This window comes from Aquarana catesbeiana, linkage group LG06 (assembly GCF_042186555.1).
Source record: "Aquarana catesbeiana isolate 2022-GZ linkage group LG06, ASM4218655v1, whole genome shotgun sequence".
Lineage (NCBI taxonomy): Eukaryota > Metazoa > Chordata > Amphibia > Anura > Ranidae > Aquarana > Aquarana catesbeiana.
Window position 1 is genome coordinate 4,414,312 of NC_133329.1, and position 22,090 is coordinate 4,436,401.

General features: G+C 44.1%; 1 protein-coding gene across 1 annotated transcript; it reads left to right on the forward strand.

Moving 5' to 3' along the window:
- The first annotated feature begins 4,116 nt into the window (after positions 1 to 4,116).
- LOC141147398 (taste receptor type 2 member 40-like) lies at positions 4,117 to 5,022 on the forward strand. The gene has a single exon (XM_073634632.1). The coding sequence runs from the start codon at positions 4,117 to 4,119 to the stop codon at positions 5,020 to 5,022; it is 906 nt and encodes a 301-aa protein (XP_073490733.1).
- The last annotated feature ends 17,068 nt before the right edge of the window (positions 5,023 to 22,090 follow it).

The window sequence follows — 22,090 nt, forward strand, 5'->3', positions numbered from 1 at the left end:
TACTGAGTGTATATAATAGTCATAGTGCTGAGTGTATATAATAGTCATAGTACTGAGTGTATATAATAGTCATAGTACTGAGTGTATATAATAGTCATAGTACTGAGCGTATATAATAATCATAGTACTGAGTGTATATAATAGTCATAGTGCTGAGTGTATATAATAGTCATAGTACTGAGCGTATATAATAATCATAGTACTGAGTGTATATAATAATCATAGTACTGAGTGTATATAATAGTCATAGTACTGAGTGTATATAATAGTCATAGTACTGAGTGTATATAATAATCATAGTACTGAGTGTATATAATAATCATAGTACTGAGTGTATATAATAATCATAGTACTGAGTGTATATAATAGTCATAGTGCTGAGTGTATATAATAGTCATAGTACTGAGTGTATATAATAGTCATAGTACTGAGTGTATATAATAATTATAGTACTGAGTGTATATAATAATCATAGTACTGAGTGTATATAATAGTCATAGTACTGAGTGTATATAATAATCATAGTACTGAGTGTATATAATAATCATAGTACTGAGTGTATATAATAGTCATAGTGCTGAGTGTATATAATAGTCATAGTACTGAGTGTATATAATAGTCATAGTACTGAGTGTATATAATAATTATAGTACTGAGTGTATATAATAATCATAGTACTGAGTGTATATAATAGTCATAGTACTGAGTGTATATAATAGTCATAGTACTGAGTGTATATAATAGTCATAGTACTGAGTGTATATAATAATCATAGTGCTGAGTGTATATAATAATCATAGTACTGAGTGTATATAATAATCATAGTACTGAGTGTATATAATAATCATAGTACTGAGTGTATATAATAATCATAGTACTGAGTGTATATAATAATCATAGTGCTGAGTAGGGATGAGCTTCGAGTTCGAGTCGAACTCATGTTCGACTCGAACATTGGCTGTTCGCAAGTTCGCCGAACAGCGAACAATTTGGGGTGTTCGCGGCAAATTCGAATGCCGCGGAACACCCTTTAAAAGTCTATGGGAGAAATCAAAAGTGCTAATTTTAAAGGCTAATATGCAAGTTATTGTCATAAAAAGTGTTTGGGGACCTGGGTCCTGCCCCAGGGGACATGGATCAATGCAAAAAAAAGTTTTAAAAACGGCCGTTTTTTCAGGAGCAGTGATTTTAATAATGCTTAAAGTCAAACAATAAAAGTGTAATATCCCTTTAAATTTCGTACCTGGGGGGTGTCTATAGTATGCCTGTAAAGGGGCGCATGTTTCCTGTGTTTAGAACAGTCTGACAGCAAAATGACATTTTGAAGGAAAAAACTCATTTAAAACTACCCGCGGCTATTGCATTGCCGACAATACACATAGAAGTTCATTGATAAAAACGGCATGGGAATTCCCCAAAGGGGAACCCCGAACCAAAATTAAAAAAAAAAAACGACGTGGGGTTCCCCCTAAATTCCATACCAGACCCTTCAGGTCTGGTATGGGTTTTAAGGGGAACCCCGCGCCAAAAAAAAAAAAAACGGCGTGGGGTCCCCCCAAAAATCCATACCAGACCCTTATCCGAGCACGCAACCTGGCAGGCCGCAGGAAAAGAGGGGGGGACGAGAGTGCGCCCCCCCCTCCTGAACCGTACCAGGCCACATGCCCTCAACATTGGGAGGGTGCTTTGGGGTAGCCCCCCAAAACACCTTGTCCCCATGTTGATGAGGACAAGGGCCTCATCCCCACAACCCTGGCCGGTGGTTGTGAGGGTCTGTGGGCGGGGGGCTTATCGGAATCTGGAAGCCCCCTTTAACAAGGGGACCCCCAGATCCCGCCCCCCCCTGTGTGAAATGGTAAGGGGGTACAAAAGTACCCCTACCATTTCACTAAAAAACTGTCAAAAATGTTAAAAATGACAAGAGACAGTTTTTGACAATTCCTTTATTTAAATACTTCTTCTTTCTTCTATCTTCCTTCATCTTCTGGTTCTTCTGGTTCTTCTGGCTCTTCTGGTTCTTCCTCCGGCGTTCTCGTCCAGCATCTCCTCCGCGGGCGTCTTCTATCTTCTTCTCCTCGGGCAGCTCCGCACCCATGGCATGGGGGGGAGGCTCCCGCTCTTCTCTTCTTCTCTTCTTCTTTTCTTCTCTTCTTCATTTTCTTCTCCGGGCCGCTCCTCACACATGCTAGCATGGAGGGAGGCTCCCGCTGTGTGACGGCGCTCCTCGTCTGACAGTTCTTAAATAACGGGGGGCGGGGCCACCCGGTGACCCCGCCCCACTCTGACGCACGGTGACTTGACGGGACTTCCCTGTGACGTCACGGGGAATGCCACAGGGAAGTCCCGTCATGTCCCGTGCGTCAGAGGGGGGCGGGGTCACCGGGTGGCCCCGCCCCCCATTATTTAAGAACTGTCAGACGAGGAGCGCCGTCACACAGCGGGAGCCTCCCTCCATGCCAGCATGGATGCGGAGCGGCCCGGAGAAGAAAATGAAGAAGAGAAGAAGAGAAGAAGATGAAGAAGAAGAGAAGAGCGGGAGCCTCCCCCCATGCCATGGGTGCGGAGCGGCCCGAGGAGAAGAAGATAGAAGACGCCGCGGAGGAGATGCTGGATGAGAACGCCGGAGGAAGAACCAGAAGAGCCAGAAGAACCAGAAGAACCAGAAGATGAAGGAAGATAGAAGAAAGAAGAAGTATTTAAATAAAGGAATTGTCAAAAACTGTCTCTTGTCATTTTTAACATTTTTGACAGTTTTTTAGTGAAATGGTAGGGGTACTTTTGTACCCCCTTACCATTTCACACAGGGGGGGGCCGGGATCTGGGGGTCCCCTTGTTAAAGGGGGCTTCCAGATTCCGATAAGCCCCCTGCCCGCAGACCCCCACAACCACCGGCCAGGGTTGTGGGGATGAGGCCCTTGTCCTCATCAACATGGGGACAAGGTGTTTTGGGGGGCTACCCCAAAGCACCCTCCCAATGTTGAGGGCATGTGGCCTGGTACGGTTCAGGAGGGGGGGGCCGCACTCTCGTCCCCCCTCTTTTCCTGCGGCCTGCCAGGTTGCGTGCTCGGATAAGGGTCTGGTATGGATTTTTGGGGGACCCCACGCCGTTTTTTTTTTTGTTTTTTTTGGCGCGGGGTTCCCCTTAAAATCCATACCAGACCTGAAGGGTCTGGTATGGAATTTAGGGGGAACCCCACGTCATTTTTTTTTTTTAATTTTGGCCGGGGTTCCCCTTAATATCCATACCAGACCTGAAGGGCCTGGTATGGAATTTAGGGGGACTCCCACGTCATTTTTTTTTTTTTAATTTTGGTTCGGGGTTCCCCTTTGGGGAATTCCCATGCCGTTTTTATCAATGAACTTCTATGTGTATTGTCGGCAATGCAATAGCCGCGGGTAGTTTTAAATGAGTTTTTTCCTTCAAAATGTCATTTTGCTGTCAGACTGTTCTAAACACAGGAAACATGCGCCCCTTTACAGGCATACTATAGACACCCCCCAGGTACGAAATTTAAAGGGATATTACACTTTTATTGTTTGACTTTAAGCATTATTAAAATCACTGCTCCTGAAAAAACGGCCGTTTTTAAAACTTTTTTTTGCATTGATCCATGTCCCCTGGGGCAGGACCTGGGTCCCCAAACACTTTTTATGACAATAACTTGCATATTGGCCTTTAAAATTAGCACTTTTGATTATTCATGTTCGTGTCCCATAGACTTTAACGGTGTTCGCGTGTTCGAACGAACTTTTTTCCTGTTCGCATGTTCTGGTGCGAACCGAACAGGGGGGTGTTCGGCTCATCCCTAGTGCTGAGTGTATATAATAATCATAGTACTGAGTGTATATAATAGTCAATAAGAGATATAAAGCTTCCAGTTCTGAAGTGGTTATCTATTTCAGTATAATGGAAATGAGTCAGAGATTGTATTACACGGGTTGCTCCGTGCTTTAGATGTCGGCATTGAAATGAAATCCATCACATTTATGCAAAGTCAATCATGAGACGGATCTCTGAAGGCTTTTTCCATAATTCCAACTCTAAATATATCATTCTGTCTGCTATCACTGGACGTGTCCCGTCATCTCTGTCCGGAGATCACACCAAACCTCAACATGATGTCTCTGGAATTATCTATTTTAGTCTCTTCAGTCTTGGGACTCAGCTTTGCAATCCCTTCTTACACTTGTATTGTGATGGGTAACCTGGACATCATCAGAAAGAAAGGGAAGTTGAGTCCCACCGATGTGATCTTTCTAGCTAAGGGAATTGTGAATATTCTCCTCCAGTGTGTGATGAGTATAGAGGGAATGATCTATGCCTTGTTTCTGGAAACTTTTTATATTAGACAAGTATTTGTATTTATGAACACATCATGTTACTTCTTAGTCTATTACAACTTCTGGTTGACCTTCTGGCTCTCGGCTCATTACTGTACCAGCATCACCAATCTCAGCTATGGGTTCTTCATCTGGTTAAAGAGAATTGTGTCCAATTTCCTGAGTCAACTTCTATTCCTGACAGCACTTGGGATGTTCATTGTGAGTGTCCCTGGTTTTTGGGCTGTCAATGAAGAAAGTCTTATCCAGTCTTCTGTGAACAATACAAAAGTCTCTGTTATCAAGTTAGATAAAGTGTTTTCCTATCATGTGCCTGCAAATATCCTAGGTGCCATTCTACCATTCTGCCTTAGTCTTCTGTGCCTGGTCCTCACTTCCTCCTTTCTGCTCAGACACGTCTGGAGGGTGAAGAATAACGACTCTGGATCAACACGTCCAAATCTTCAGGCTCATGTCACTGCACTGAGGACAATCTTCTTCTTACTTCTCATGTTCACATTCTTCTGCGTGTATCAAGTGATTACTTTTCTTCCAAGTTCCTCACTGTCAATAGTTTTTTGGAATTTACAATTATTATCTCAATCGGTGGAGGCTGCCGTCATCTTCCAGGCCAGCAACAAGCTGAGAAGGATCATTGTGAGAAGATTCTGGACCAGAAGCTGGAGGAACACAGAGACTTAAAATGTGGAGAATGCTCAGCTTGAGAGTCTAAATATATATTATAAACTTTTAGTGTGATAGAGATCAATGTAAAATGTTTGCTAAGTCAAAGAATTTTGTTTTGTATGGAGTGTGGAAGGGTTATATCTCCTGTCATATTTTAATAGCTGTCTGTGTTCCTTACTTGGGTCTTTCACCTTCTCGGTTTGTCCCGGTTAGAGATGGGCTGCACACTCCCCTGTTCGGTTCACAGCAGAACTCCTGAACAGGGGAAAAGTTTGACCCTCAAACCGCAAACTCCATTGAACTCTATGGGAGCAAAACATGAGAAATCAAAAGTCCCCATTTTAAAGGCTTATATGCAAGTAATTGGCCATAAAAGGGGTATAAGGGTCTGGGTACTGCCCTGGGGGACATGTATCAATGCAATTAAAAAAAAAAAATTGTTTTTAAAGGAGCAGTGATTTTAATGATGCTTAAAGTGAAACAATAAAAATTCAAAATTCCTTTAAATATAGTGCCTGGGGGGGTCTCCTTAGTCTGCCTGCAACGTGGCGCATCTGTACCATGTATAGATAGAACCTGTTGCAGCAAAACTGGCATGTATAAAGAAAGAAATGAGTCAAATCACATTTAAATTGACTGGCAGTTGCAATTGCGGGCTGACAATATAAAATAAGGCGTAACCCCCAGTCCATACTAGCCCTTATGGGTCTGGTATGGATTTTAAGGGGACCCCACCCCAAAAAATCAAGAAAAGGGCATGGGGTCCCCTCATAATCCATACCATACCCTTATCTGAGCATATAAGGAAAGGGGGATAAGGAAATGGGGGCCATACCAGGCCACATGCCCTCAACGTGGGGGAGTGGGTGCTTTGCCCCCCACTCCAGGGCACCTTGTCCTCATTTTTATGGGGACAAGGGCCCCTTCCCCACAACCCTGGGCTGTGGTAGTGGGTGTCTGCTGGCAGGGGGCTTAAGCCTCCTTTAACAAGATGAACCCTAGTGAATGAGTATGGGGTACATTGTACCCCTACCCATTCACCCAAAAAAGTCTAAAAAAATACATAAAAATGCAACACAAGTTTTTGACAAGTCCTTCATTAAAAAATAAAAAAAATAAAAATAAATAAATAAAAACAACAATGTCCCCTGATGCAGATAAATAAAAAAAAAGCTCTGCCCGCCACGACAGCTGACTGCTAAATGGTGGCTCCGACGGGTGACATTTCCTAAATAAGTAAGTTGGGGCTACTTGGTGATGTCACATGCTGGCCCTCCCCCCTTGACATCACCAACCGGTGCATTATCAGTGCACCAACCAATGAGTCATCAGCTTACAGCTGATAGTAAAAAAAAGAATTGCCGGCAATGAAAAATGAAGACAAAAATGGCTTGGGGTCTCCCCCCAATCCATACCAGGCTCTTTGGGATTTTGAGGAGAACCCCCATGCCAAATAAAAAATGGCATAGCCCCCCCAAAAATCCATAACAAACCCTTATCTGAGCATGTCGCTTGACAGACCAAGAAAGGAGGGGGCAAGCAAGCGTGCCCCCCTGATCTATACCAGACCACATACCAGACCGCATGCCCTCAACATGGCGGGGATGTTTTTGGGCAGGGGGGCTCTGCCACACCACAAAGCACCTTGTCCCCATCTTAATGAGGACAAGGCCCTCTTTCCCGTAACCCAGGCTGGTGGTTGGGGGGTCTGCGGGCAGAATCTGGAAGCCTCCTTTAAAAAAGGGACCCCAGATCCTGCACCCCATGTACATCAGTATGGGATACTCATTTAACAAAAAAAAGTGTAGTGTAAAAAATAGTAGGCAGTTTTTGACAAGTTCTGAAAAACAAAAATTTTAAAAAGCGCCCCCTGGTGTAGATCGATTGTTAATCACGGAACAAAATTACAGAAAAAAAATGCCTCAGACTGTCTGCTTTCCAAAAAGGGGTAATTTAGGGGGGTATTTGTACCATCCTGGGATTTTAGGGTCTCAAGAAATGAGATAGGCCATCAGTACTTTCATCAGGATTTTTAAATATATATACCATAGTTTGTAACTTTCACACAGACTAAACAATATACACTGATCTGGGTCATTTTTTACCAAGGAAATGTAGCAGAATACAGTTTGGCCTAAATTTATCAAGAAAGATTGTATATTTGAAGAAAAAAACTCGCTCCTCCGTGTCTTTATGGACCTTGCTTTGTACACTGGTGGGCAGTCATGTTGGAACAGGAAGGGGCCGTCCCCAAACTCCTCCCACAAAGTTGGGAGCATGAAATTGTCCAAAATGTCTTGGTATGCTGATGTCTTAAGAGTTCCCTTCACTGGAACTAAGGGGCCAAGCCCAACCCCAGTGTTGGAGAGACTCTGATGCTTTGGGGGAATCTGCTGTGATGGGGGCTCTGATGAAACGGGGGACCTTTGGTGTAATGGGGGACCTCTGATGTGATGAAGGGGATCAATTGCAATGGGAGACCTCTGGTGTAATGGGGAACCTCTCATGTAAAAAGAGACTCAGATGGAATAGGGGACCTTTGGTGTAATGGGGAACCTCTGATGTAATGGGGGCTCAGATGGAATAGGGAACCTTTGGTGTAATGGGGGACCTTTGGTATAATGGTGGCCTCCGATGTGATGGGTCGCTCAGATAGAATAGGGGACCTTTGGTGTGATGGGGCCTCTAATGGAATGGAGGACCTCTGGTGTAATAGGGGACTCTGATGAGATGGGGGACCTCTGATGTGATGGGGCTCTGATGGAATGGGAGTCCTCTGGTGTAATGGGGAAGCTCTGATGTGATGGGGGCTCTTATGGAATGGGGGACCTCTGATGTGATGGGGGGCTCTAATAGAATAGAGGACCTTTGGTGAATTGGGGGAACTCTGATGTAATGGATGGACCTCTGGTGAAATGGGGGTACCTCTGATGTGATGGGGGCTCTGGTGTAATGGGGGAAGCTCTGATGTGATGGGGGCTCTGGTGGAATGGGGTACCTCTGATGTGAAGGGGCTTCTGATGTGAAAGTAATTTCATCAAGATGGATGTGTGCATTGTCCCAGGCTCAGGTTTCCTATTGATAAGCAGTGATGACCCAAACTACCCCATGCTTGTTTGGCAGGGGTTCTACAAACTTTAAACATATTCAGACATGAAACCTAAGCCTCATTGAAATCAATGGGAGCTGAAATTGTCAAATTGTTTTTAAAAAATCAGATTTTCTGGGTTAAGATGTAAGGAGCTGTCACCAAAAAGGCATGGGTGGGGGTGGGGGGGGGCATTTTTGCCTGGACAATATGTACCAATGCAAACATTTATTTTTTAAATCCATACAGCCTGGAGCAGTGATGTTTTACATTCAATAATTCTTTATTAAGTGCAATTTATGCAGAACAGAAAGAGAAGACAAACCACAGTACACTTGCACATTGAGATGTACCCGATAAAAGGGATGGAAGTTTACATGTCTACTTAGGGTAAGACAAGCATAACCAGTACAAATGATATTGGTAAATATTTGGAAGATAGGTTTAGAGGAGAAACAAAAGGAGGGAAGGAACTAAAGGTGGAGAACAGGAAGAAAACGGGAGAGTGAATTAGAGATTGCAGAAAGAACTACTAAAGAAGCAGAAACATCTAGAGAGTACTGATCCATAACTGGTACCAGATCACAAGTGCGCAGTATATATCAAGCTGGGATAACAGATCGAGTGAACAAAGATTAGGTTGCACTAAAGGGCCAGTTTTAGGATCTTGGTATTGGAATTAGATCAAATCAGATTTCGACAGTACAGTTTGGGTTCAGTAACCAAGGTTTCCACATACACTATATTAGCAAAAGTATTGGGACGCCTGCCTTTACACGCAAATGAACTTTAATGGCATCCCAGTCTTAGTCCGTAGGGTTCAATATTAATTTAGCCAACCCTTTGCAGCTATAACACCTTCAACTCTTCTGGGAAGGCTGTCCACAAGGTTTAGGAGTGTGTCTTTGGGAATGTTTAACCATTCTTCCAGAAGAACATTTGTGAGCTCAGGCACTGATGTTGGATGACATCAGTCTCCGCTCTGTTTCATCCCAAAGGTGTTCTATCGGGTTGTGGTCAGGACTCTGTGTAGGCCAGTCCAGTTGCTCCACCCCAAATTTGCTCATCCATTAGTTTATGGAACTTGGTTTGGTTGCACTGGTGCGCAGTCATGTTGTAACAGGAAGGGGCCATCCCCAAACCGTTCCCACAAAGTTGGGAGCATGAAATTATCCACAATGCTGATGCTTTAAAAGTTTACTTCACTGGAACTAAATGGCCAAGCCCAACCCCTGAAAAAACAACCCCCACACCATAACCCCCCCCCCCAGCAAATGATTTGGACCAATGCACAAAGCAAGGTCCATAAAGACATGGATGAGATTTCTCTCACTTTCCTCTAATATCATGTTGTGTGTATAGGAGAAAAGTTATGAGAAAGACCTTAAATGGGATACAGATGGAAAAATAAAAGCCGCAAGTTATGTGACCGGCCTGAAGACAGCTCAAAATCGGTATTTACACGGCTCATTTTTAAAAATGCTTTACACGGTGTGCTAGGCCAGGCTCTAATAGAGGGTCTGGCATAGACTTAGACAAATGGCTTCACAAACCATTTAAGAAAATTCAAGCAATAGAAAAACATTAATAGAAACATTTAAGAACCTTCATATACAGAGCCCTAAGCCCCACAGTTCTAGAGGAAGTCAAAAACCCTTGTAAAGCAAATGTCCAATTTACTCCAACTGGGAAAAATTCTCCAAGATCCTCTAAGGCAATCAGATGTTTCCTTGATTGGCTTTCTAAGCTGTTATCACTTATAAATATTAATATTGAGCTATATTCTGTGAATTTTAATACACATCCAGATTTTTTTTTTTAAACAATTAACTGAGATAGAACAAACTTCTGAGGTCTTTCAGTTAGGCATCCCATTCACCTGCAATTTGTATCTCCCTCCCACAACCATAAACCAGAAGGCTGACACACTTCCTAACAATACATAAGCCCCAATGAAGGGGGATTGTTGAGCCTCTGTAATGTTTTGGGTTTTATATGTCTAATTAAAAAAATTTCAACAGTTCAAATTGCTTTGGTACTCTGATTTCTCTTACATCATAGTGTTATATCTGGGCATCCATGGTATTACCCCATCCAATGGAGAACATCATCTAAAGACCCAATCTATGTCCACAGGTCATATGTCATCTTCAGTGCTCCTACACTACACAACCAATACCATGGCTGTCTGTAGTCGGGTCGGGATAACACCGAGAAATTTAGGTCTGTTGACTTTGTCCTCCTTTCTCTGGAAATGTCTCCAATCTCTTTTCAGATCTTACAAGTGTTCATTATCAACTCAACCACCTTTTTTATCAACCTCTCGTTGTCCAACATTCCACGGTTGGCATCCTGTGCCTGGGAAAATTCTCTTTTGGCCACTTAACAAACATATCTAACCTTTATAAACTCAACAAAGAAACCCTTACAGCTTTATTTATACAAACTGAGGAAAAGTACATCCAACCCCCCCCAAAAAATTACCAAAATTCTGTTTCAGTTGCCTAGAAAAAATTAAACCTGATTGGTCACTATGGAGAAAGATTGAGTTCTCTTTTCTGCTATTAGACTATAAATCAATTGACCTCATTCCCATAATATCCAAAGCTATTTTTTCTTTTGGTGTCAGTGGGAGTAATAGTGTCCCATCATTGGTGTCAGTGGGAGGAATAGTGCCCCATTATTGGTGTCAGTGGGAGGAATAGTGCCCCATTATTGGTGTCAGTGGGAGGAATAGTGCCCCATTATTGGTGTCAGTGGGAGAAATAGTGCCCCATCATTAGTGGCAGTGGCAGGAACTATACCCCACTGTTGCTGACAGTGGGGGGAATAATGCCCCAAGGGCCGGATAAAAGCAAGCAAAGGGCCACATCTGGCCCTCGGGCCGCAGTTTGGAGACCACTGCTCTAGACCATTCTAAGTATACACAACCCTTAGCCAGTTTTCTATCCAGGAACATACCCTATGGTCTACACCTTCAGACCTCAGCTTGTAACTGAAGCATTTGTGGGGGACTGTATCAAATGCTTTTGAAAAATCCAGATACACCACATCCACTGGCTATACATAACTATATAACTGGCTATAATAATACAGACCTGATCACAGATGTGGAAATACGGGGCAATTTAGGTAACAGCGATCACAGGTCAATTAGTTTCAGTATCAATCACACAAATAGGAAACATACAGGGAATACAAAGACACCGAATTTCAAAAGAGCCAACTTCCCTAAACTACAAACCTTGCTAAAAGGCATAAATTATGATAAAATATTAGGAACAAAGAATACGGAGGAGAGATGGGTTTGCTTCAAGAGCATATTAAATAAGGGCATTAGCCAATGTATCCCATTGGGTAATAAATTTAAAAGAGCGAACAAAAGTCCTGGATGGCTTAACTCCAGTGTAAAAATTCATATAAAAACAAAGGAGAAGGCCTTCAAAAAATACAAGGTTGAGGGATCATCCTCAGCATTCAGACTTTATAAAGAATGCAACAAGAAATGTAAGGGTGCAATTAGGACAGCTAAGATAGAACATGAAAGACACATAGTGGAGGAGAGCAAAAAAAATCCCAAGAAATTCTTTAAGTATGTAAACAGTAAAAAAGGGAGGACAGACCATATTGGCCCCATAAAGAATGAGGAAGGACATCTGGTTACAAAGGATGGGGAGATGGCGAAGGTATTGAATTTATTCTTCTCCTCAGTCTTCACGAGTGAATCGGGGGGCTTCAGTAACCAAAACTGCAGTGTTTATCCTCATGACACAACACAGGAAGCACCTCCATGGTTAACAGAGGACGGAATTAAAATTAGACTTGAGAAACTTAACATTAATAAATCACTAATACATCAATCTGGATTTTGCAAAAGCATTTGACACAGTTCCCCATAAACGTTTACTGTACAAAATAAGGTGCGTTGGCATGGACCATAGGGTGAGTACATGGATTGAAAACTGGCTACAAGGGCGAATTCAGAGGGTGGTGATAAATGGGGAGTACTCGGAATGGTCAGGGGTGGGTAATGGGGTTAATTTGTTCATAAATGATCTGGAGGATGGGATAAACAGTTCAATCTCTGTATTTGCAGACGATACTAAGCTAAGCAGGGCAATAACTTCTCCGCAGGATGTGGAAACCTTGCAAAAAGACCTGAACAAATTAATGGGGTGGGCGACTACATGGCAAATGAAGTTCAATGTAGAAAAATGTAAAATAATGCATTTGGATGGCAAAGATATGAATGCAATCTATAGACTGGGGGGAGAACCTCTGGGGGAATCTAGGAGGGAAAAGGACCTAGGGGTCCTAGTAGATGATAGGCTCAGCAATGGCATGCAATGCCAAGCTGCTGCTAACAAAGCAAACAGAATATTGGCATTAAAAAGGGGATCAACTGCAGAGATAAAACGATAATTCTCCCGCTCTATAAGACTCTGGTCCGGCCGCACCTGGAGTATGCTGTCCAGTTCTGGGCACCAGTCCTCAGGAAGGATGTACTGGAAATGGAGCGAGTACAAAGAAGGGCAACAAAGCTAATAAAGGGTCTGGAGGATCTTAGTTATGAGGAAAGGTTGCGAGCTCTGAACTTATTCTCTCTGGAGAAGAGACGATTGAGAGGGGATATGATTTCAATATACAAATACCATACTGGTGGCCCCACAATAGGGATAAAATGTTTTCGCAGAAGAGAGTTTAACAAGACTCGTGACCACTCATTACAATTAGAAGAAAAGAGGTTTAACCTTAAACTACGTAGAGGGTTCTTTACTGTAAGAGCGGCAAGGATGTGGAATTCCCTTCCACAGGCAGTGGTCTCAGCGGGGAGCATTAATAGCTTCAAGAAACTATTAGATAAGCACCTGAATGACCGCAACATACAGGGATATACAATGTAATACTGACACATAATCACACACATAGGTTGGACTTGATGGACTTGTGTCTTTTTTCAACCTCACCTACTATGTAACTATGTAACTATGTATACATGGCTGCCATGTAAGCAGCAGCCTTATATAGTGTGGGGTGTGGACTTGAGCCCCTGAGCCATGATTGGCCAAAAAATCTGCCTTTGCCCAATCATGTATAAAGATATGCAGCGCTAGAAATACAAACAATAACTATGTAAATAAAAATCCACTGTCATTGAGGTAAAGAGTCCATGTTCCAAGAAATGGCCTCACCCACAGTGTAAATATGACAAGCTGAGGTGATCTATGAAATCCTCCACTGCACACCAACACACCGGGCCTCTTACCGCAGAAAATGGACCACTAGGTTATAAGTGGTCAGATAAGCATGATATATCCACTATAGCACAACTCCACTCTGGTACTAGACAGCTGAATCTCATAGGGTCATACCATGGAGTGAATCCATAGATTCATATGTAGGATACAAGAGAAGCAGCTCCTCATAGTGTAGTATGTTAATTCAAGATGATTTTATTAAATAAAAAGCATACAGGGTACTCACATTTGGAAAAGTAAAATGAGCATTTCAGGAACTCAAAAAGTCCTTGGTTAACATTTGTTTCCAACCAACAAAATAGCTGCTGTCAGCACATGTAGTGTCATGACATTAGATCTCCAGGCTCCACCCTACGTGGCGTTAGGTCCAATAAGGAATGTCGTCAGGGGCGTGGTTAGGAGATCGTCACTTCCTCTATATATAGGTAGGAGGGCGAAGTAGAAACGCCTCTTCCTCCTTGTGTTTCAAGCCACAGTATCAGCCGCCGGAAGTGGAACCACGTCCACCGGAAGTGAGCAAAAGCTGCAGGAATGTAAACAATCATGGCTCTCACAGTACATTGTACTGTTGTACATCGTACATCCCATGACACAAATTTCTGGCTGCTTTTATCTCCTGTGTCGGAGAACTTGTCAGAAGTTATCAGGTTGATAACAGAGCTACAGAGCAAGATAAAGCCACAGGACTCAGTCCTTTGGAGAGAGATAAGAAAACACTACAGATATATGTGCCCAGCTCAAATTTCATGAATTGGTTTACATCCACTTTAAGAAATGACAGGCCTTTAAAGAGTGAGCTGTCCCCTCTGCCCAGTCATTACCTGGATAGTTGAAGTCCCCCATTATAATGACATTTCTCTGCCTCACTGCCATTTCTACCTGTTCCTGGAGATCCAACTCCTCCTCTTCCTTCAGATTCGGGGACCTGTAACATACCCCCACTATTAATTTCCCACGCTCTTCTTAACTTTGAAGTTCCACCCACATGGATTCCACCTCCCTCTTGCCCCATTTTATCAGATTTTTGCTGCACCCTCATTGCAGACTGGGTAGAATATGAATCCAACAATTCAGCTCACAAGGACAATCCCAAACTCTATTGGGAGGCTTGGTAATCCTAACTTACACGGCATCCTTTATAAAATACTCAATACCAGGAAGCCAGCACACGCCTCAGAGGAGCTCAGAGTGTTCTCAGTCACACAATACCCCTGAAACTAGAATTAGGTGGCATAAAGCAAAACAACAGTTTGAGCGGTGGGCAGAACAGTTGGAGCTGGTTAAATGTTCCTATACATATGTATTATTAAGCAAATTTGGTAATAAAGCAGAAAAATTGCTATCGAGAGGTACCCGCCAGCCAACTCATATAGCAATTTTCCAAGACCAACAAAGGGCAGTGTGATCCTCTCCCATGGAAGTAAAAAAAAGATGGAACATTTATATGCTCACTTCGTGATCACAATCCTATTGATCGGCCCCTGTGCCTGTTAGAATTTAATATTCATCAGTTAACAAAAGAATGAATGGATTAGATCTTACGTAATAATTAAATTGTATATATAAATATATATATTTATATCTCTTCTATGTATGGAAAAAGTGAAGTTTTATATAGGTTTTTATACTCATAAAAGTATATGCTGTTATAAGCTCATAAGCATTTCTTGGGCGAGCCCATATATGGCAGTAATTAAGAGTGAGCTGAACTTTCACCTCCCCCCATCACAGATGAGAAGGAAGGATTCATATACTTTAAGATGTAAAGGTTCATGTTTTAGTTTAGATCACAATTTCTTTATATTGCAATATTTCTTGATTAGGATATTAACAAAAACATTGCGTTTTAAATAAAAATAATATATATACTGATATATGTAGTATTTGATTTAGAAGTTTAAGGAAACTTATGTTGCATAAGTTAAATGGTCCTCCTGGCCCACACCTCGGGAATGTCGACCCCCACCCCAAGCAATGTCTCAGGAAAGCCCGTGATTTTCTGTAGGACTACAAGTCTATTAATACAAACCTTTAAGCCAGTCTTTATAGGAGAAGGTGGGGGCTGATTTTAGGGAAAAAGCTAGTAGCAGAGGGCAGACAAGCAGATTCTGCTGCAGACACACACACATCACAAGACATTGCTGCCACATATACACACCGACACACATCTGATTCAATCTTCATCTTAAGAATACTATACATTTTTAATGACATTCTATACTTTGATATTGTTCTTGCAATATTTTGCTATTTTTATTACTAAAATCAATTTTGTAGTTTTTACATGAGAACTGAACAGACTTTCTTGGAACTTTCCTCATCAATAGGGATGAGCCGAACACCCCCTTGTTCGGTTCGCACCAGAACCTGCGAACGGACCGAAAATTCGCACAAACGTTAGAACCCCATTGACGTCTATGGGACTCGAACGTTCAAAATCAAAAGTGCTCATTTTAAAGGCTAATTTGCATGGTATTGTCCTAAAAAGGGTTTGGGGACCCGGGTCCTGCCCCAGGGGACATGTATCAATGCAAAAAAAACTTTTAAAAACTGACGTTTTTTTGGGAGCAGTGATTTTAATGATGCTTAAAGTAAAAAAAAAAAAAGTGAAATATTCCTTTAAATATCGTACCTGGGGGTGTCTATAGTATGTCTATAAAGTGGTGCGTGTTTCCTGTGCTTAGCACAGTCCCCGCACAAAATGTCATTTCTAAAGGAAAAAAAGTCATTTAAAACTGCTTGTGGCTTTAATGTAATGTCGGGTCCTGGCCATATGGATGAAAATCAGTGAGACAAACAGCATGGGTACCCCCCAGTCCATTACCAGGCCCTTTGGGTCTTGTATGGATATTAAGGGGAACCCCAGACCTAAATTAAAAAAAGGAAAGGCGTGGGGCTACCAGGCCCTATATTAAACAGAGAGAGGAAGACCAACTCGTTTAGGAGGAAAGCCGTGCCACGTCCAATAATACATAAACACAAGACAATAAATTCCCCTGGGTGGACTTTCCTGGCACTTGCATAAAAAAGAAAGAATATAGAAATAGAAACAGGCCCTATGAACAGCAGTATACAGGCAGTGCAAACAAGACAGGGACTGTAGGTTTGTTGTTAAGTAGAATCTGTTTGTAATTTTGAACTGGTACATTTTTAACGCGTTCAGCTCCAGCCAAAAAATCTATTTTAAGCTTTTTGGAAAACATAGGGAAGGGTTATCACCCCTGTGACATTTGTTTTGCTGTCTGTGCTCCTCTTCGGAAGATTTCACCTCATTTTTTGTCCCAATGACAAATGTTTTTTGAAAATTTGGGTTTTTTTGTGAAACAAGGCTTGGTGATAAAGCATCAGTGGAAAGGAGAAACGTTTTTCCCATATTAACTCTTACAGGAGAGAATTTCCCTTCCTAGGGGTAGATTTCATCTCACTTCCTGTTGTCTCCTTCCGTTTGCAAGTAGGAGTCATTTGTAAGTTGGATGTTTGAAAGTAGGGGCCTGCCCTATATACTCAGCAGAAATTTGGGCCTTAGGTGTTGTTGTGGCCACAACACTGTAAGCCCTCAAAGGGCCCTGCTGTGAAATATTAGATCAAGAATTGTAATTACATGCCCCTGTTGAACAGGGGCTGAAAAATTGGGCCTTAGGCACTGGTGCTGGTGCCACAACACTGCAACCCCTTACAGATACTCTAGTTGGAACGCAGGAACGAGCCCTGCTGCAAAGTATTGCATCAAAAATTGTAATTACACGCCCCTGTTAAACAGGGGCTGGAAATTGGGCCTTAGGCACTGGTGGTGGCGCCCAGAACCAAAAATGTTCTTACAAGCTATCAGCGTGATCATTGAGGAGGAAGAGGATAATTACTCAGGATAATCACTCAGCATAGGCAGTCTTTGAAGGGATCTGAGATTTAAAAAAAAATTATTCGGTTACATCAGCATCAGGTGCTTGGTAGCTGGTGGTGATCCAAGACTGATTCATTTTTATGAAGGTCAGTCGATCGACCGAGTCGGTGGACAGACGCACCCTGTGATCGGTTACAAAGCCTCCAGCAGCACTGAATGTGCGTTCCGAAAGAACGCTGGATGCAGGACAGGCCAGTAGCTCAATTGCATACTGTGCAAGCTCTGGCCAGTGATCCATCCTCAAGACCCAGTAACCCAGAGGATTTTCGGTGGGAAAGGTGTCCAAGTCTGATCTTGCCCCTAGGTATTCCTGCACCATGTAAAACAGACGCTGGCGATGGTTGCTGGAACCGATCATACCTTGGGGCTACGGACCAAAAAATTGTCTAAACGCATCGGTCAGACGGCCACCTTCTCCACCGCTCCTTCTTTGACTGACCGAAGCCTCAGCAACACGTTGTCCAGAAACAGGAGTTTGTAACCTCCCAATCTCTGGGAACGTGTTGCACAGACCTTTCTGCAAGACCTCCCGAAGATGTTTCATCCTCTGCTCCCTCTGCGATGGCAAGATAAGGTCCACAACCTTACCCTTGTAACATGGATCAAGGAGGGTTGCCAGCCAGTATTGGTCCTTCTCCTTGATACCACGAATACGAGGATCCTTATGCAGGCTTTGCAGGATCAGGGAGGCCATGCAGTGTAGGTTTGCTGAGGCATTCGGTCCGGAGTCCTCTGGGTCACTAAAGACGACATGGTCCGCAGCCACCTCCTCCTAGCCACGTAAAAGTCCATGTGTTTCTTGGGACTGATCCCTTAAAGACTGCTGCTGATGCTGAGTGCCAGGCTCCACCTCCATACTGACACAATCCTCCTCCTCATCCAGCTCCTCGTCCTCGTCCTCTTCCTGTGTGATCGGTGGGCATGCAGGAACACTGTCTGGATAAAGGGGGCCTTGAGAGCTAAGGAAGTCCTCCTCTTCCTGCCTCTGTTCTGCCTCAAGTGCCCTGTCCATTATTCCATGCAGCGTGTGCTCCAACAGGTGGACAAGGAGGACAGTGTCACTGATGCATGCACTGTCACTGCTATCCATCCTCGTGGCCTCCTCAAATGGTGACAGGACAGTGCATGCATCCCTGATCATGGCCCACTGGCGTGGGGAAAAAAACCAAGCTCCCCTGACCCTGTCCTGGTGCCATAGTCACACAGGTACTCATTGATGGCCCTCTGCTGCATGTGCAGCCGCTGCAGCATGGCCAACGTTGAGTTCCACCTGGTGGACATGTCACAGATTAGGCGGTTCTTGAGCAGGTTAAACTCCTTTTGGAGGTCTGCCAGCCGAGCACTGGCATTATATGACCAGCAGAAATGCACACAGACTTTCCTGTCCTGCCTCAGGACATCCTGTAAGCCTGGGTACCTGCCCAAGAACCGCTGCACCACCAAGTTAAGGACATGAGCCAAACAGGGCACATGGGTCATTTGTCCCTGTTGGAGGGCAGAGAGGAGGTTGGTGCCATTGTCGCAAACCACCATTCCTGCCTTAAGTTGGCGTGGCATCAACCACCTCTGAACCTGCCCCTGCAGAGCTGACAGAACCTCTGCCCCAGTGTGGCTCCTGTCCCCCAAGCACACCAGCTCAAGCACCGCTTGGCATCTTTTGGCCTGCATACTTGCGTAGCCCCTTGAACGGCTACAGAGCACAGCTGGTTCCAAGGACAAAGCACAGGAAGAGGCCATGGAGGAAGAAGAAGAGGAGGGGGTGGAGGAGAGAGGTGTGTCACAATCATTAGTAGTGGCATTTTGGAGGCATGGTGGCGGAACAACCTTCAACACTACTGCACCTTGTCCTGCATCCTTCCCAGCTGCCAGCAGAGTCACCCAGTGCACGGTGAAACTTAGGTAACATCCCTGTCCATGCCTGCTGGACCATGAGTCAGCGGTAATATGCACCTTACCGCTGACTGCCCTGTCCAGCAAGGCATGGACATTGCCTTTCACATGCCGGTAGAGAGCCGGAATCGCCTTCCGTGAGAAAAAGTGGCGTTTGGGAACCTGCCACTGAGGAACCGCACATTCCACAAACTCACGGAAGGGGACAGAGTCTACCAACTGAAAAGGCAGCAGTTGAAGTGCTAGCAATTTTGTCAAGCTAGAATTCAACCGCTGGGCATGTGGATGGCTGGGAGCGAACTTCTTTCGGCGGTGCAGCAGCTGGGGCAGGGAAATTTGCCTGGTACAATCTGACGTCGGTGTACCGAAAGCAGATTGCCCACAAGTACTTGGCTGTGACACACCTAATTCTACACCTTCATTCCTCTCAGTGTAGGTCTCAGAGAGGACTGAAGGTATAGTGGGGTTGGAGATCTCAGCTGATGAGGAGCAAGGAGAGGTCCTCTTTGTTCTTTGGTGTGGGTCTTTTAAATACGCTTGCCAACGAACTGCATGGCAGGTCAACATATGTCTGGTCAAGCATGTGGTGCCCAAGCAGGAGATGTTTTGGCCACGTGAGATACGCTTGAGACATATGTTGCAAATAGCAGCGGTGCGATCTGATGCACTCGTCTCAAAAAAGGCCCACACCAAAGAACTTTTTGAATAACGCACAGAGACTGCAGCGCCCTGCACATGCGGAGCTTTGGGGTGTGATGCAGTCAGTGTGCTGCCCTTAGGCTGGCCCCTGGAGGGCATCCTGCCTCGTTGGTGATATGCCACCTCCTCCTCCTCCTCCTCTCTCCTATCAGGCACCCACGTTGAGTCAGTTACCTCATCATCCCCTCCCTCCTCATCACTGGAGCAAACCTGGCAGTATGCTGCAGCAGGGGGAGCATGACTGCCAGATTGCTGTCCTTCTTGGGCACCCCCTCTGTCCATGCTCACGTTACTGCCTTCATCGAGCTCAGTATCATCATCAGAGCCTTCCAAATGCTGGGCATGCTCCTGGAGCATGTACCCAACACTGTGGTCAAACAGTTCGAGGGACTCCTCAGGAGGACATGGTGGGGCTAGGGAAGGAGTCACTGATGACATTGAGCCGAGGGAAGAGGCTGCTGCTTTGCCAGACAAAGTACCCTGGGCATGGGTGAGAGAGGATGAGGAGGATGAGGACGGCTTGGTCATCCACTTGACCAAGTCTTCCACATGTTGCGGCTCAACACGGCCAGCTGCCGAAAAAAAGGCCAAGCGTGTCCCACGGCCACGTGCTGATGAGGATGCACCGTCTCCATGACCAGCACTGTTGCCTCTAGACACAGAGCTTGCTTGCCCTCTTTTATCGGCTTGTGACTGTCTGCCTCTCCTCTTGTTGGCCTTCCAGACATACTAATGGCCTGTAGCTGCACTAAGCTGGGATATATATATATATATATATATATATATATATATATATATATATACTGATACTGCAGCTAGCAAAATCAACTGCCTGCCTGTAGTATGAGAACACCACCAACCTTCTACAGGTAGCTTTAGCTGAACACTGTGCAGAGCTTGCAAAAAACGAACTTGTAGCTCTTTTAGCTGCCTGCGGTAGTGATAGGATCAGGAAAACACCACCAACCTTCTACAGGTAGCTTTAGCTGAACACTGTGCTGAGCTCGCAAAAAAAATATCTTGTAGGTTTAGCTGAACACTGTGAGGAGGACGCACTACACTAACTTGTAGCTTTGGCTGAACACTGTGCAGAGGTCTCACTACACTAACTTGTAGTTTTAGCTGAACACTGTGCAGAGGTCGCACTACACTAACTTGTAGTTTTAGCTGAACACTGTGCAGAGGTCGCACTACACTAGCTTGAAGTTTTAGCTGAACACTGTGAGCAGGACGCACTACACTAACTTGTAGCTTTAGCTGAACACTGTGAGGAGGATGCACTACACTAACTTGTAGCTTTAGCTGAACACTGTGCAGAGGTCGCACTACACTAACTTGTAGTTTTAGCTGAACACTGTGAGCAGGATGCACTACACTAACTTGTAGCTTTAGCTGAACACTGTGCAGAAGTCTCACTACACTAACTTGTAGCTTTAGCTGAACACTGTGCAGAGGTCTCACTACACTAACTTGTAGTTTTAGCTGAACACTGTGCAGAGGTCGCACTACACTAACTTGTAGCTTTAGCTGAACACTGTGCAGAGGTCTCACTACACTAACTTGTAGCTTTAGCTGAACACTGTGAGGAGGACGTACTACACTAACTTGTAGCTTTAGCTGAACACTGTGCAGAGGTCGCACTACACTAACTTGTAGTTTTAGCTGAACACTGTGAGCAGGATGCACTACACTAACTTGTAGCTTTAGCTGAACACTGTGCAGAGGTCTCACTACACTAACTTGTAGTTTTAGCTGAACACTGTGCAGAGGTCGCACTACACTAACTTGTAGTTTTAGCTGAACACTGTGAGCAGGACGCACTACACTAACTTGTAGCTTTAGCTGAACACTGTGCAGAGGTCTCACTACACTAACTTGTAGTTTTAGCTGAACACTGTGAGCAGGATGCACTACACTAACTTGTAGCTTTAGCTGAACACTGTGCAGAGGTCTCACTACACTAACTTGTAGTTTTAGCTGAACACTGTGCAGAGGTCGCACTACACTAACTTGTAGTTTTAGCTGAACACTGTGAGCAGGACGCACTACACTAACTTGTAGCTTTAGCTGAACACTGTGCAGAGGTCTCACTACACTAACTTGTAGTTTTAGCTGAACACTGTGAGCAGGACGCACTACACTAACTGTAAATAGTCTAGCTGCCTGACTGTGGTACTAATAGGATCAAAAGAACACCAGCAATTTTCTTCAGGTAGCTGTAAATACTATAACAAGACAAGCCTGCCT